Source organism: Rattus norvegicus, chromosome 3 (assembly GCF_021556685.1).
Source record: "Rattus norvegicus strain SHRSP/BbbUtx chromosome 3, alternate assembly SHRSP_T2T, whole genome shotgun sequence".
NCBI lineage: Eukaryota > Metazoa > Chordata > Mammalia > Rodentia > Muridae > Rattus > Rattus norvegicus.
The window spans coordinates 159,295,150-159,309,389 of NC_141536.1; the positions used below are offsets into that span (position 1 = coordinate 159,295,150).

At 48.6% G+C, this 14,240-nt stretch overlaps 1 protein-coding gene across 2 annotated transcripts in view; it reads left to right on the forward strand.

The window, feature by feature from the left end:
• The first annotated feature begins 11,213 nt into the window (after positions 1 to 11,213).
• Positions 11,214 to 14,240, forward strand: part of Dok5 (docking protein 5) — a 136,689-nt gene continuing 133,662 nt past the window's right edge. The window contains exon 1 of one of the 2 annotated variants that reach the window (XM_087653994.1): positions 11,214 to 11,493. In XM_087653994.1, coding sequence (XP_087510120.1) covers positions 11,428 to 11,493 — 66 coding nt within the window. In that variant the 5' untranslated portion in view covers positions 11,214 to 11,427. The remainder of the gene's footprint in view (positions 11,494 to 14,240) is intronic. The other variant, NM_001109344.2, reaches the window with a different exon arrangement.

Consider the following 14,240-nt stretch of genomic DNA (forward strand, 5'->3'; position numbering starts at 1 on the left):
GGGTTTGTCCCCAGGTGTTCGATAACAAGATTAAATCATTCTAGAAGTTGGCAGGAAACCCCGAGGCTTTCTAGCCTGTGGTGACTCCTCTCAGTCTTACTCAGTATCCCATCTCCCTTTGCGACAGATACCCAATCAGAGGGCGTGTCCCAGAAAGCCTGCACGTCTCCTGTGTTTGTGAAGAGCTATGGCCACGGGATGAAAATGGTACCGGAGTGTGTGAAGCGTTACAGCCTTGAATTCATAAAAGGCACTGCCCATGGGTCTGTCTCATTATCTCGCAAATATGGCTGTTTATTTTCCTTTCTCTAAAATTGACTAACACGGAAATGAAATTTTGAAAAGAAAACCCTTGCAGACTGAATTTCATGGTATTTTTGAAGCGACGTTGAAATGCCTAGTCTTAATTGCTAGCCGTGCTCAGAAGCAGGCTTCGGTGTCGTCGGGCAAGCCTTTTGGTCTTTCTGTATGAGGTCTGTGCTGTGAAATGTGGACCCAGTAAAACTGGCAGATTGCTTGGAACAGAAGACTATGCTCTCCTGGCATGCTGCTTCGGGGCACGCTGACCTTTTCGCATGTCAGGTTATGAGGTAGAACAGTAGTTCCCAACCTCTGAGTCATGATACCCTTTTGGGGCTTTCATGACCCTTCCACGGGGGTCGCATATCAGATATTTACATTACAATTCACAACAGTAGCAAAATGACAGATACGAAGTAGTAACCAAGTAACTTTATGGTGGAGGCGGCGGCTACCACAGCGTGTATTAAAGGGTCTCACATTAGGAAGGTTGAGAACCACTGAGGTAGTCACTCAGTGAGTGAGGAGGGCAGCCCACAGCCAGATCTGGTCTCTGCAAGTCTGGGTGCGTGCTGCATTGTGAGGCGCATTAGCAGCCTCTGTCACCCACGTGGTTCTCCCGGCTCTCTCTCTATGCTGCCCTGAGTTTTCTTGAATCAGCTTTGCCATGATCTGTGGAGAAGGGGCTCCCTTCACCAAAACACAACCAAACGCTCCCCAGAAAGTATCCGGGAGCACTTGTGATCATAAGTCTGTTTCTCTTTGTGCTCCCATTAAACTAACTAGAGGCGTGCTGCTTTTGTGTTAGGTATGCAACTTGAGACTTGGCAATCAGTCACTCAGGAAAAAATAAAGTTGTTTTGCTTTTGTACATTTTTTTTTGGAATACATTGGCTTAAAAAGAACAGGAGGAGGCAAAAAGCTCTAGTATTCGTAGCTACAAATACTAACCATGGTCAATATTTGAGTGTAGACATTTCCTGTCTGTTGTTCTGTAAAACAAGCAAGGCAGATAGCCACACCATGTTGATTTATAAACACAGAATCCCTGACCGTCTCTGGCTTGCTTCACAGACCATGTTCCTGTTCTTCCCATCCCACCCTGGCCCTTTCTTCTGACTTGGCTGCCCCCTGCCTTCCTGGGTAGCAGGCTGTCCCCTGCCTTCCTAGGTAGCAGGCTGTCCCCTGCCTTCCTGGGTAGCAGGCTGCTCTCTGCCTTCCTGGGTAGCAGGCTGCCCCCTGCCTTCCTGGGTACCAGGCTCCTCTCTGTCTTCCTGGGTACCAGGCTGTCCCCTGCCTTCCTGGGTAGCAGGCTGCCCCCTGCCTTCCTGGGTAGCAGGCTGTCCCCTGCCTTCCTGGGTAGAAGGTTGCACTACCTTCCTGGGTAGCAGGCTGCCCCCTGCCTTCCTGGGTACCAGGCTCCTCTCTGTCTTCCTGGGTACCAGGCTGTCCCCTGCCTTCCTGGGTAGCAGGCTGCCCCCTGCCTTCCTGGGTAGCAGGCTGCTCTCTGCCTTCCTGGGTAGCAGGCTGCTCTCTGCCTTCCTGGGTAGCAGGCTGCTCTCTGTCTTCCTGGGTAGCAGGCTGCTCTCTGCCTTCCTGGGTAGCAGGCTCCTCTCTGCCTTCCTGGGTAGCAGGCTGCCCTCTGCCTTCCTGGGTAGCAGGCTGCTCTCTGCCTTCCTGGGTAGCAGGCTGCACTGCCTTCCTGGGTAGCAGGCTGCTCTCTGCCTTCCTGGGTAGCAGGCTGCTCTCTGCCTTCCTGGGTAGCAGGCTGCACTGCCTTCCTGGGTAGCAGGCTGCTCTCTGCCTTCCTGGGTAGCAGGCTGCCCCCTGTCTTCCTGGGTAGCAGGCTCCTCTCTGCCTTCCTGGGTAGCAGGCTGCCCTCTGCCTTCCTGGGTAGCAGGCTGCTCTCTGCCTTCCTGGGTAGCAGGCTGCCCCCTGCCTTCCTGGGTAGCAGGCTGCACTGCCTTCCTGGGTAGCAGGCTGCTTTCTGCCTTCCTGGGTAGCAGGCTGCACTGTCTTCCTGGGTAGCAGGCTGCCCCCTGCCTTCCTGGGTAGCAGGCTGCCTTCTGCCTTCCTGGGTAACAGGCTGCTCTCTGCCTTCCTGGGTACAGGCTGCCCCCTGCCTTCCTGGGTAGCAGGCTGCACTGCCTTCCTGGGTAGCAGGCTGCTTTCTGCCTTCCTGGGTAGCAGGCTGCACTGTCTTCCTGGGTAGCAGGCTGCACTGTCTTTCTGGGTAGCAGGCTGCTCTCTGCCCATCTTCAGCCTGTCCTCTGTTTCTTAGATGCAACAGCACTTCCTTGCCTCACCTCAGATCCCTAACCCGTCCATTTCCCACCTTCCAAGGCCATCGGTCGGTCGGCTCCACACAGCCTCTCAAGGCTTCTCTCTGGAGATAGTCACACACGCATTAATCCGTTTTACCAGCATCTCTGGCTCTATCGATGGCCACCTCCCCTGGGACACAGACTATGAGTTCCCTGTCCAGCATCCCCAGTCCCCACGCCTGGGTCAAGTAAAACTTGCCCACGAGCAAAAGGGTGAGCTCTACTGCATCCATCTTGGCTACTGTGATGAAGATTCCTAGTGATGGCCACGATGACTTTCTCTTGGCTTCATTTTGGTAGAAGACTTCAGGTCTGGGGGTGGAAAACGTCTAGTGAACGTTCTCCAGGAAAGAGCTGGGCCATCTGGGAAAGATTTTCAGGAAGAAGATGTCAAACATTCTATTTGGAGGTCGGGCACACACCGTTAGCCCACATATGTCATGGCTGTGAAAGGGGCTTAAGAAGGAGAAGAAGCTAGCACCAGGGTAGTACACACGCTCTAATCTGTGCGCCTTGAGGTGCACTTCCAGAGCAGGCGCTGCTGGGGTCAAGGGTCAGCAGGTATCATGGGGTCAAGGGTCAGGAGGTATCAGGGAATCAGGAATGGTCTTTCTTCAGCAGCTGGTGACACGTGTGCTCAGTCGTGGCAATGGATCCAGACTCAAATTCTCCTTGGCATTTAGTCCTCCTTTCTAAAGGCTTTTGGGTGACTGCCCCTGGAAGTGCTTTTGGGGGCCTGTGAGATGGCTCAGAGGGTAAAGGGCTTGCTGCATGAGCCTGAGGACCTGAGTTCAGTCCCCAGGGTCCACACATAAAATTGGGAGAGTCGACCCTGCAAAGCTGTACCTTGGTCTCCCCACATCTATATCATGGTATGCATGCTCATATGTATACATATGTATATATGTATACATATGTGTACATATATGTACATATACATATAATAATAACTAATTTTTAAAAAGAAGATGTTAAGACCCTTTTAACTTATTTTCTTATTGCTCAGATAGGCTAATACTTTAATAAATACATCAGCCACTCCTTCAGGACTTCTACCTTGTCAGTGAAACTCCATCTCCTTCCCTTGACTCCAGAGATGGAAAATGTCTCCCCTCTGCTTCTAGAACACACTTGCCTTCCTGTTTTCTCTGAGAAAGGTTCCTGCTCTGCTGGTTAGAAACAATGTGGATGAAAAGCTACAGGCACCAACGTTAGACCCCCAGAGGAGGACGTGTGTGTGTGTGTGTGTGTGTGTGTGTGTGTGTGTGTGTGTGTGTGTGTGTGTGGACAGGTGCTGGCAGTGGCAAAAGGAGAGGGGATATGGAGAAGCAGAACTAAAAGCTAAGGAGAAGCAGATTCAATCCTGAAGACCTGCTAGACACCACTCAGCCAGGATCAGAGGAGTATGCTGTGCTACTGGAGTGGGAGTCGAGCTGTTATCGACCTCTGTGATGGTTTGTATGCACTCAGTCCAAGGAGTGGCAGTATTAGAAGGTATGGCCCTGTTGGAGTAGGTATGGCCTTGTTAGAGTGGGTGTGGCCCTGTTGGAGTAGGTGTGGCCTTGTTGGAGTGGGTGTGTCACTGTGGGTGTAGGCTTTTTTTTTTTTTTTTTTTTTTTGGGTGTAGGCTTTAAGACCCTCATCCTAGCAGCCTGGTGGCCAGTTCTCCTAGCAGACTTCTGATGAAGCTGTAGAACTCTTGGTTCCTCCTGCACCATGCCTGCCTGGACATCGCCATGTTCCCACCTTGATGATAATGGACTGAACCTCTGAACCTGTAAGCCAGCCCCAATTAAATGTTGTCTTAAGAGTTGCCTTGTCATAGTGTCTAGTCACAGAAGATGAAATAGCTTATGTTACATAAACATTTCATTATTTCTCAGGTAACAACCTGGCTGGGCATATTGTCTCTGGATGATGGCATGTGTGGTCCCATGAGGTCACTCAGCAACTAGGTCCACATGTCCCTCTGGCTCCTCCAGTCATGGGTTCCATCCACCTTTAAGTCTAGTCTCTGATCCCAGGAAGGGAGGAGGGCACGGTGGGAAAAGAGCCTCCTGGAGAATATGGCCATGGTGTTGCAAATATCTTTCTGGTGCATCCTTCAGACCAGTGTGTTCCACAGGGCCACAGAAACTCCAAGGAAAACAGAAGTGCAGTCCCTCTTTCAGCCCCTCGTCGCTGTGACCAATACCTGAGGACAGGTTTGCTTCTCCGGTGGTTCTATAGGTTTGGGTTCTAACTTCATTGTTTGAGGGATATGGTGATGCAGAGAACACTGTGACTCAAGGGCAAACCCTGCCATCTTACCTTAGGCATCAGAGAAAGATAGAGAAGAATGAAGGGGCCGGTTCAAGGTACCAGCCATCTCTAGTGAACCCACTCTCTCCAACCAGGCCCAGCATCCAAAAGTTTCTAACATTTTCCAATAACTGAGTCACAAAACTATCATGGATTAACCAGAGCTCTTATGATCTCATTGCCTCCCGGTGACCAATCCACCATGTGAAGACTTCAGCTCCAGAACAAGAAGGAGCCTTTTGAGAAGCATTTCAATCGTCCGTCATCATGTGTCTATCTGTCAGCACAGCACACACAGGGGAGGAGTGGGTCTGCCAGTTATTTCTGAAACACTGGGTCACCTGTCCTTTATATACCCCTAGTGCTGAGGCTTTCTGTCACTTGCTGTGAAGGAGAGTCCTGACTTGAAGCACCATGGCTCTGTGACTAGATCAGTGGTCTTCAACCTTCCTAATGCTGTGACCCTTTAAAACAGTCCCTCATGTTGTGGTGACCCCCAACCTTAACATAATTTTAATTGCTGCTTTATCACTGTAATTCCGCTACTGTGATGGATTGTAATATAAATGTCTTTGTTTTTCCCACTAACCCAAAGAAGTCGAGACCCACAGGTTGAGAACCATTGAACTAGACGCTTCAAAATTCCTAACTGAGCTTGATTTGGTAAACCCAAGAAAATCCCATGTAGGAGTCCAGTCCTTTGCTAAGTGAGATTCTAGTAGAGAGTAGAGAGCAAAACTAGAATGAGGCTGGAGAAAGATCTAGACCTAAACCACCTTGTAAATTCCAGTTCTACCAGCCGTCCTTGTGTCTTGTGCCATCCAGGAGAACATATTCTAAGTAGAATGACAGAGCTCATTCCTAAGATCTGGCAGTAGGCAGTGAAAATGAGACAGGAGGGCACAGCATTTAAGGAGGCTCTCAATGTCAGAGCTGTGTGAGTAATGAGCTGCCATCAGCAAGACCCATTCGAAAACGAGTGCTTCCTTAAATCCCATTGGTCAATTCTGCTGGCTGATACTGTTTGTAATAGCAAAGTCTTTACTGGATTCCAAAGAGAATCCACAGCAGTCGTCTTGCCTGACTCACACACGTGGATAACTTGTTGCTACAATACTAAGTTGAAGTTCACTAAAGTAGAAACTTCTAACCCCAGCCTTGCAGAGCTAGGCATCAACAGCAGGCCAGTTGGTTCACCGCTCCAGAGCGAATACAATGTAACAAAACGTGAGCCCCTCTTGTCCTGCCTCTGGTATTCCTGAGGCAGGACCAACTGTTATTATCATTATTAGTATGTGTCAGTGCTAGGATTATATCTTAATTGATCTCTACCTCATTATTTTTATGATGTGTGTGTGTATGTGCATGTATGTATGTATGTATGTATTTAAATTTATGTGCATTCGTGAGCCTGTGTGGATTTATGTACACCACATATATGAAGACACCTGCAAACACCAGAAGAGGGAGTCAGATGCCCCGAAACTGGAGCTACAGGCGATTATGAGTTGTCTTACAACAGATAGGCTCTTAACTTCTGAGCCATCTCTCCAGCCCTAGGCCTTTTTTTTGGGGGGGGGCAGGGTTTCTCACTGAATTGGGACTTCTCTGATTGGCTAGGCCAGTGAGTCACAGGTCTGTGGGTCTCTACCCATCCCCCCTGCACAAACAGTTGCACTTCTTCTCCCTGCTCTTATGGGCATTGGGGACCTTAACTCCGGCCTTCAGCCTTCGGGATTGCATAGCGATTCTTTACCCACTGAAGCATCTGTCCAGGCTCTGTTCTTATTGTTGAACTCCTTAAGCTAGAAAAGTATTTGCAGAAATCCGGAGGCTTCTGGACTTTTCCAGAACAAGTGATAGGCTCCTCTTAAGTTCTGCACTTTCATCAAGCACCGCTGAGCACCAACGTTGAGGCTCTGTGGCACTTGTCCAGTGCTCTTACCAAAAATAACTTGAGCTCCCACCCAACCCCTGCTGCTTTCAGGGGGAGTGTCACAGGAGCTGCAGAAGCACATGGGACCTCATCTGTGATAGGTAAGGCAGCTCTTTGAAAGCCACTTGGCTGTCACCAGGAAGGAGATTTGCTCTGCGCCAGGTCACCGCTCCACCAGCCTTCACTAAATAAAGACAGGTGACATGGAAGTGACATCCAATCAGGTGAAAGAGAGCGAGGCATAGCTCTGCTTTCCAGATATCCTCTGCCCAGGTCTTCCTTCCTTCCTGTGGCCAACAAGCATGTTAGTCATGGTGACTCACAGCCATCTGTAACTCCAGTTCCAGGGCTTCTGAACCCTCTTCTGACCTCTGTGGGTACCATGCACACACTTATCGCACGCACATACAAGCAGTTAAAACACTCATATACATAGATAAAAAATCTAGTGAAAATAAAAACAAAACCCGAAAACACAAGTGTGTGTGTGTGTGTGTGTGTGTGTGTGTGTGTGTGTGTGTAAAGTGCATGCTGTAGAACAGGTCACCCACAGTGTCTTCCACATGTATGTACACGTGCATACTGATAAGCCAAAGCTGTCAACAAACAAAGTGCCTAGAAGTACTGATATCTAAGATATCAGCTGTAGGCAATGTGGGGACTAGATGGGAGCCTTTAGAGAAGAGAGGGGCACAGGAGGCTTCTTGCTTTGACTTTCAAGCTAAGATAGGAAAGATGAGGTTCTTCTGTGGCATGCACCAGGGAAACAGGGTCCTGTCGAGTTCTAGATAACACAGTATGCTTCAAAAGGCTCAGGTGGGGCTGAGGCTGCAGCTTAATAGGTAGAGAATTGACTGCCTAGCATACATGAAGCCCTGGGCTCCATCCCAGCCCTGAGTAAACCAGGAATGGTGATACACAGCTATAATCCCAGCACCCAGAAGGTAGAGGAGGGAGGATCAGAAGTTCATACTTATCCCTGTCTATAGGCATGGCCCTGTGGTGGGGCTATAAGACCCTCACACTAGCTGCCTGGAAGCCAGTCTTCAAGCAGCCTTCAGATGAAGATGTAGCACTCTCAGCTCCTCCTGCACCATGCCTGCCTGGATGCTGCCATGCTCCTGCCTTGATGACAATGGACTGAACCTCTGAACCTGTAAGCCAGCCCCAATTAAATGATGTCCTTCTAAGAGTTGCCTTGGTCATGGTGTCTGCTCACAGCAGTAAAACCCTAATGAAGGCAAAAAGCAAGAACGAGGTTAGCTTAAGATATGGTGAGACTCTGAGATACACAAGGCAGACACACAAACACTAAATAAAATGAGTAGTTTTTTTCTTTGTTTTTAAGGCTGAGATCCAGAAAAGAGCTTGCCAAGTTTAAAGAGCTGTAGTCAAGGGGATGCTTCCTGAATGCAAGCCAATTAACTCGGACCAGCCAGCTGGAACCAAAGGCCACATCTGAAGGAATCACCAGTCCTCTAAGGAAGCGGATGCAGAACCAGGAAGATGGCTCAGGAGCTAGAGTACAAGTGTGAAGATCTGGGTTCAACCCCTAAAACCCAGGTAAGAAAAGGTGCAGAGGCACTAACCTGAGGCACTGCTGGAAAGTGGAGACGGGCTGTCCCCTGGGTCCTATCTGCTGATCAAAGATGGTCTCAAAGACAAACAGCAAACATTTAGAGCTCCCCAGACTTCCACATGCACCCGTACTTACTAGAGTGTACCACACACACACACACACACACACACACACACACACACACACACACACACAGGAAGAAACACCCTGAAAACACAAGACGGGATTCTAAGGAAGAGAAGACAGATGTCTATTATAAAAACAAGTCTTAAGGGTTGAAACTGAATGAACAGCAGGAATTAACACAACATTGGTGGTTCGTAGTAGACTTATCCAGAGAGAAAGTGGCTCTCCCGTGCTGTTGCAACAGGCAGTGTCTAATTGTGTATCTCTCCTTTTCTGACTCCACTGGAAACTGTCTAATTTATAGGAAAGTTAGAGGTTGTCCTCTGATTGGTATACCAGAGACCAGAGTCTATAGTGTGTGTGTGTGTGTGTGTGTGTGTGTGTGTGTGTGTTATAGCAATATGATGGTTTGTCTATGCTCTGCCCAGGGAGTGGCACTATTAGAAGGTGTGGTGCTGTTGGAGTGGGTGTGTCACTGTGGGCGTGGGCTTTAAGACTCTCCTCCTGGCTGCCTGGAAGTCAGTCTTCTGCTAGCAACCTTCAGATGAAGATGTAGAACTCTCAGCTCCTCCTGCACATGCCTGCCTGGATGCTGCCATGTTCCCGCCTTGATGATAATGGACTGACCCTCTGAACCTGTGAGCCAGTACCAATTATATGCTGTCTTTTCAGGAGTTACCTTGGTCACCGTGCCTGTTCACAGCAGTAGAACCCTAACTGAGACAATCAGTTTAAAAAAAACAAAAACAAAAACAAAACAAAACAAAAAAAAAAACCCAACCAAATAAAACCATATACTCCATTCAACTTTGCACTTGAAAAATTATTTGTTTCTTCCCAGGTGGCATTTTCTAGTCTGATTTGATCAACCTTATTCCCAAACCCACCCCCTCCCCCAACCTACGGTTTCTGTTACTATGGGCCAGCTTCTTATGCAATCGATTCATTCTCTGTTCCTGCGACATTGTAATTGATCTACAAATTGAGTGTTGGGCAGATGTCATTCACAGACACCTGTTTCCCAGTCACCATGGGCAGGGTTGGTTAATTGTGCTAGTTCTTCTGAAGAAGCCTTCCGAATGACTTCACCATTTTCTCCTCTTTGGGTGAAAGGCTGGCACTTAAAGCATCATTTTTCATAGAACGGAAACACGAAGACAGAGCAGATGGTTTACAATATAGCAAACAGTTCTCCTCATCGGCATCTCTGTTTTCTGGTTGTCCCAATTTAGCCTCAATTCTATGACACATTCTTGGGCGATTTCTCTTCTTTGACTGACTAATACCCATCCAGCCAGGATGACTAAAATGAGAGTCCCCACAGACAAAGGAAGTCCTGTATGATATTTGAGATAAGAGGAACTCGATGTCATCAGATCTAAGGACCTGTGAAATAGATGACTCTTTCTCTGTGATTCTCACTGAAGGTCGCCCAGCTCATTAGCGCTGACTGGGGTCACCTCTGATGACCAAGAATGATCTAGCTTTTAAGTAAAGGAAGATCAAGACCTACTTTGGAGATCAAGAAGCAATCTCATGCTTATGACATCAGTCCTACATGGTCCCGTCAGAATACTCAGCGCTTTGTCCTGGCTCTGTGCTGGCCAGCTGTGGGACAGTGGGCAAGTCCCCAGGGACTGCCTCTTCTCAGCTTCCGGTTCTGCAAAACCTAGGTGCTAGGTTTCTTTTCTTAGAAAAGCTGGGACAGAGGATGTTAGGAGAGAATCTGCGGTGGTCAGCTTAAGTTTGCGGAAGGAAGGCAGAGCAGGCAGGCTCAATCCCTTCCCATCTCTGCCCATCTTACCGTTCTAGGAATATTTACAAGCATCCACCATGTTTACCAGGGGCAGCTAGATTGTCAGGTTATGGAAGTTTACGTGGGAGCCTGGTAATTACACAAAGGGGCCACACCTTAATGGGTGCAGGGGAGCTGAACAAAGTCAATGCACACAAAGGACAGAGCAGCGCCGGGTCCACGCTTGCCACCTTGACAAAGTCCCAGGATTTATTGATCATCTATACAGAGCGGAGGGTTTGAGGACAAAGCAGCGACAGGCCAAGAATCAGCTCTGGGGAAACTTACAGTCTTATTGAGAAGACAGGGCTCAAACCAGAAGAGGGACAATTGATACAAGCTTAGAGCTTGACAGCAGGGAGCCCTCCTGGAAGAGCTGAGCATAAGCCTTGGAGATGGCTCTCTCTTTATTCGTAGAGGTCACAGGTAAACCATTCAGCGCGATCTCCCTGGACACACCCTTAATTAGCTCTTATGTGGAAAAGATGGGGCTGAAGGAATGGGGTTGGGGCACACACAGCTATTTTTTAAAAAAGAGTCCGATGTCCTTCTCTCTAAAAGACAGACAGGAGCTGGAACCTCGTTGGATGTCTGTGCGCAGGGACGCGCAGCCGCCCCTGGGGAGAGGAGGTGGGATCAAGGCGGTTGGGGGCCAGGTGGGCGGAGGCCGGGGGAGGGGACCGGTGCGCTCCTCCTTCTGGGCCATTTCTGCTTCCTCCTTCCTCTCTTTCCTCCTCGGTTCTGGTGCTTCTCCTCCTCCTCCTTGGGGGCTAGAGCGGCTCCTCCTCCTGGCAGGCTGCCGCCCAGTCAGCTGACGCCGCGCTCCAGTCTCGCCTCCCGCCGCTCTCCCCCAAAGTGGCTGCTGGGCGCCGGCGGGCCGCCCACTTTCAGGCTTTGGGGAGACAGGGAAAGCGATGTGCGCCTTCTGACGTCTGGTTTCACCGCATCACCTTGTCAACTTTCACTCCCTTAGTCTCTGTCCAGACCCTCCCCACATCCCTCCTCGAAGCCACTCAGGGTGCCTGCCTCGCGCACGCTAGGGCAGCAGGGTCACTGTCTGTCTGGGATGGCTTCCAATTTTAATGACATAGTGAAGCAGGGGTACGTGAGGATCCGGAGCAGACGCCTAGGGGTACGTATCATTCTTTCCGTGATCCTTGTTCGCGACTTCAGGGTCTGTGTCTGCGGCCAGCATCCCGGTTCCTGGCGCTGGAGATCTGCTTGGTGGCTCTCTCAGCCCATATCCCAGGCTACCGCGGCTGCGGCGCTAACGCCAGCATCCAGTGTGTCACGGAGCTATCTTTATCTCTCGGATGGCTTGACTTTCTAGCGGTGGCTACCGGAGCCCATTGACTCGGAATAAATATTTCCCGGTAGCCATGGGTGCTGAATCTGGAAAGCATGGCACAGTGCTGAGCTTGCCGGATGTCCCCGGCCGGCATCCCACTCGCGCCAACTTAACTTTTCCAGGGGATGGATGGAGGCCAGGACACAGGGCAGATACTCTGACTGGGGATCAAGGTCAGTGACTATCTGGCCCCAGGGACTCTGCTCTGCGGCTCAGGTGTTAGCAGAGGTGGAGAGAGCTCTTTTTGGACAGGGGACATGGACAGGGACAGGGCCAACTCCCTGGTAGAAGACCAGATCTGAACTCCTCTACTCTTGAGCCTGGGCAGTGGGTTTCTGATTTTTAGACTTCACCTTCTGAGTCCCACTGGACGATCATGTGTGAAGCCTGCGTAGAGCTTCTGGAATATGAAAGAAAGAAAGAAGAATGAATGAGCGAATCCCAGTGGCTCTCTTCTTAGTGCTGCTTTGCTTTTCTCTTGTTGGGGGCACTTTAGGAGAGAATCATCCTGCCTCTCTTTGGGTTTTAAGTGACAATACGGTCTTTGGGAGGGGAGGATATTGGAGTATGTATACATATATATATATATGTATATGAATATGTGTGTATGCATATATATGTATATGAATGTGTGTGTGTGTGTGTGTGTGTGTTATGCTACCCCATTTCTTCTTTCCATGTGTTTAATACCGTGGCTGTTTTTGTTGGTTTGTGTTTGCCAGAGGCTGGGGGCAGGATGGTGATGGTGGTGGTGGTGGGGGTGGTGGTGGTGGTGGTGGTGTAGTGGTGATGGTAGTGAGGAGGAGGAGGAAGGGCTGAGACATAAGTTTACTTAGCAAGGAAAGCTAGTGTTGGTGAGAATGCCAATGTCTCAGTTAGACTGAGTGATCCATTGAGTATCTTTGTCCACAAATACATTGTATCTGTACCAGTTTATTATATGGTTTCTGGCTTTTAAAAAAATGTGCCTTTAATTTGACTAGGAATAAAAGAAATCTCTCAGTAGTAACTGTGGCTAGAGAGGAATGTCTGCCGGGCAGAAACAGCCTGGATTGTTATAAAACTCTTGCCTGGTTCCTTTGGCCTATTTCTCTCTTTGCTTCCTGACCGCTGCTGGTTACTATGTTTGAACAGTGGAGTTTTCTCTTCTGCCACTGTTGTAAACACAGCGAAGGAGAAAGGTAACAAAACTAACCAACTTTACCAGATCCGCTACAGTTTCTGTGATGCTCCCTGGGCTCCTCAGCCCAGTGACTTCCATGTGGCGAGGAAGAAATCCTAAGTGTGTCACACGTTTTATTATCGTGTGGTGATCATGTATCACAATTTTAAAGCGAGTGTTAGAAAGCCACATTCTAATCTTGCATTTACTCCGTCATGTCAGTGGAAGGGATTGAGTCCAGACACTCATTCTGGGATAGAGAGCATTCCAACAGGAAGGGGGGCATACATTATTAATGCACAGAATATGAATTATTCATGAGGATCAGAGTTGATGCCAAACCCTGACAAGGGTGATTTATAAGGGAAACTGGTTAACATTACTTTCAAGTCCTTTTTTCTGTATTATTATAATTGACATAATGTAGTCTTGTGTGGATCCCAACAAATTTTGGATAGACATTAGAGGCAAAGGGAGAGGAAAGAGAGCCTAGTTTGCATTTGTTTTACATTTACAGTATTTTGGACAGTCCCGTCTCTTGAGACATTTTGGTCATCTTGTCTGTGTTTCCTTAAATACACACAAGAATATTCACTGAATTATGGTAATCCCGCGCAGTAGAAAAGTCAGTTTACAACCATATAAAGCGGCCTTATTAGTCAACCCTTGTTCTACCAGTAGTAGATCAGTCTGTTAAGACACTTTTATGTTAGAATTCATAAAGAAGGCCAATTCCGTTGTCGCCAGAGCCGAGTGCCAACTGAAGTGTCAGTAGATTTGCAAAGGCGGAGGATTCTTGGGGGAGGTGACAATAAGGACCCAGTGTCCGAGGTCAGGAATGCTGTTGGTGCTAATCTGGGCTGTATATAGCATGGAACATGTATATTCTGGGCACTGCGAGTCCCAGAGAGCTAAGGCAGTGGCTCTGGCAGACTCAGCAGACAGAGAGTATATGTGGACACACCCAGTGACCATACAGGGTGAGAGATGACCTTGCAACTGGTAGGTAATATGACAATGGCTTTATTAACGGAATCCAGACAAGCGTCTGTGGAGGAGAGACATGTCTGGGAGTATTTATAATTAAACAAGTAAACCGAATTTCATGGTAAGCAGCTGTTGTGTCAAAGAACATCCCCAGGTTTGGGAAAAGATAAGATAGGAATGGATTCTGCCTGGTTGACTCATTAGGCCTATGACCTTTGACCTTCTGGGGCTTTGATTTTTCCAATGTCTGTACAGTGTATGCTGTTTATCGATGTTCTTGTGACATCGAATAAGATAGTGTCTGTGCCCAGGGAGAGTACATAGCATTGATTCTCATAGCAGTTTTATCTCTAACACGATCAAACATGAGCTGAGAGTGGCA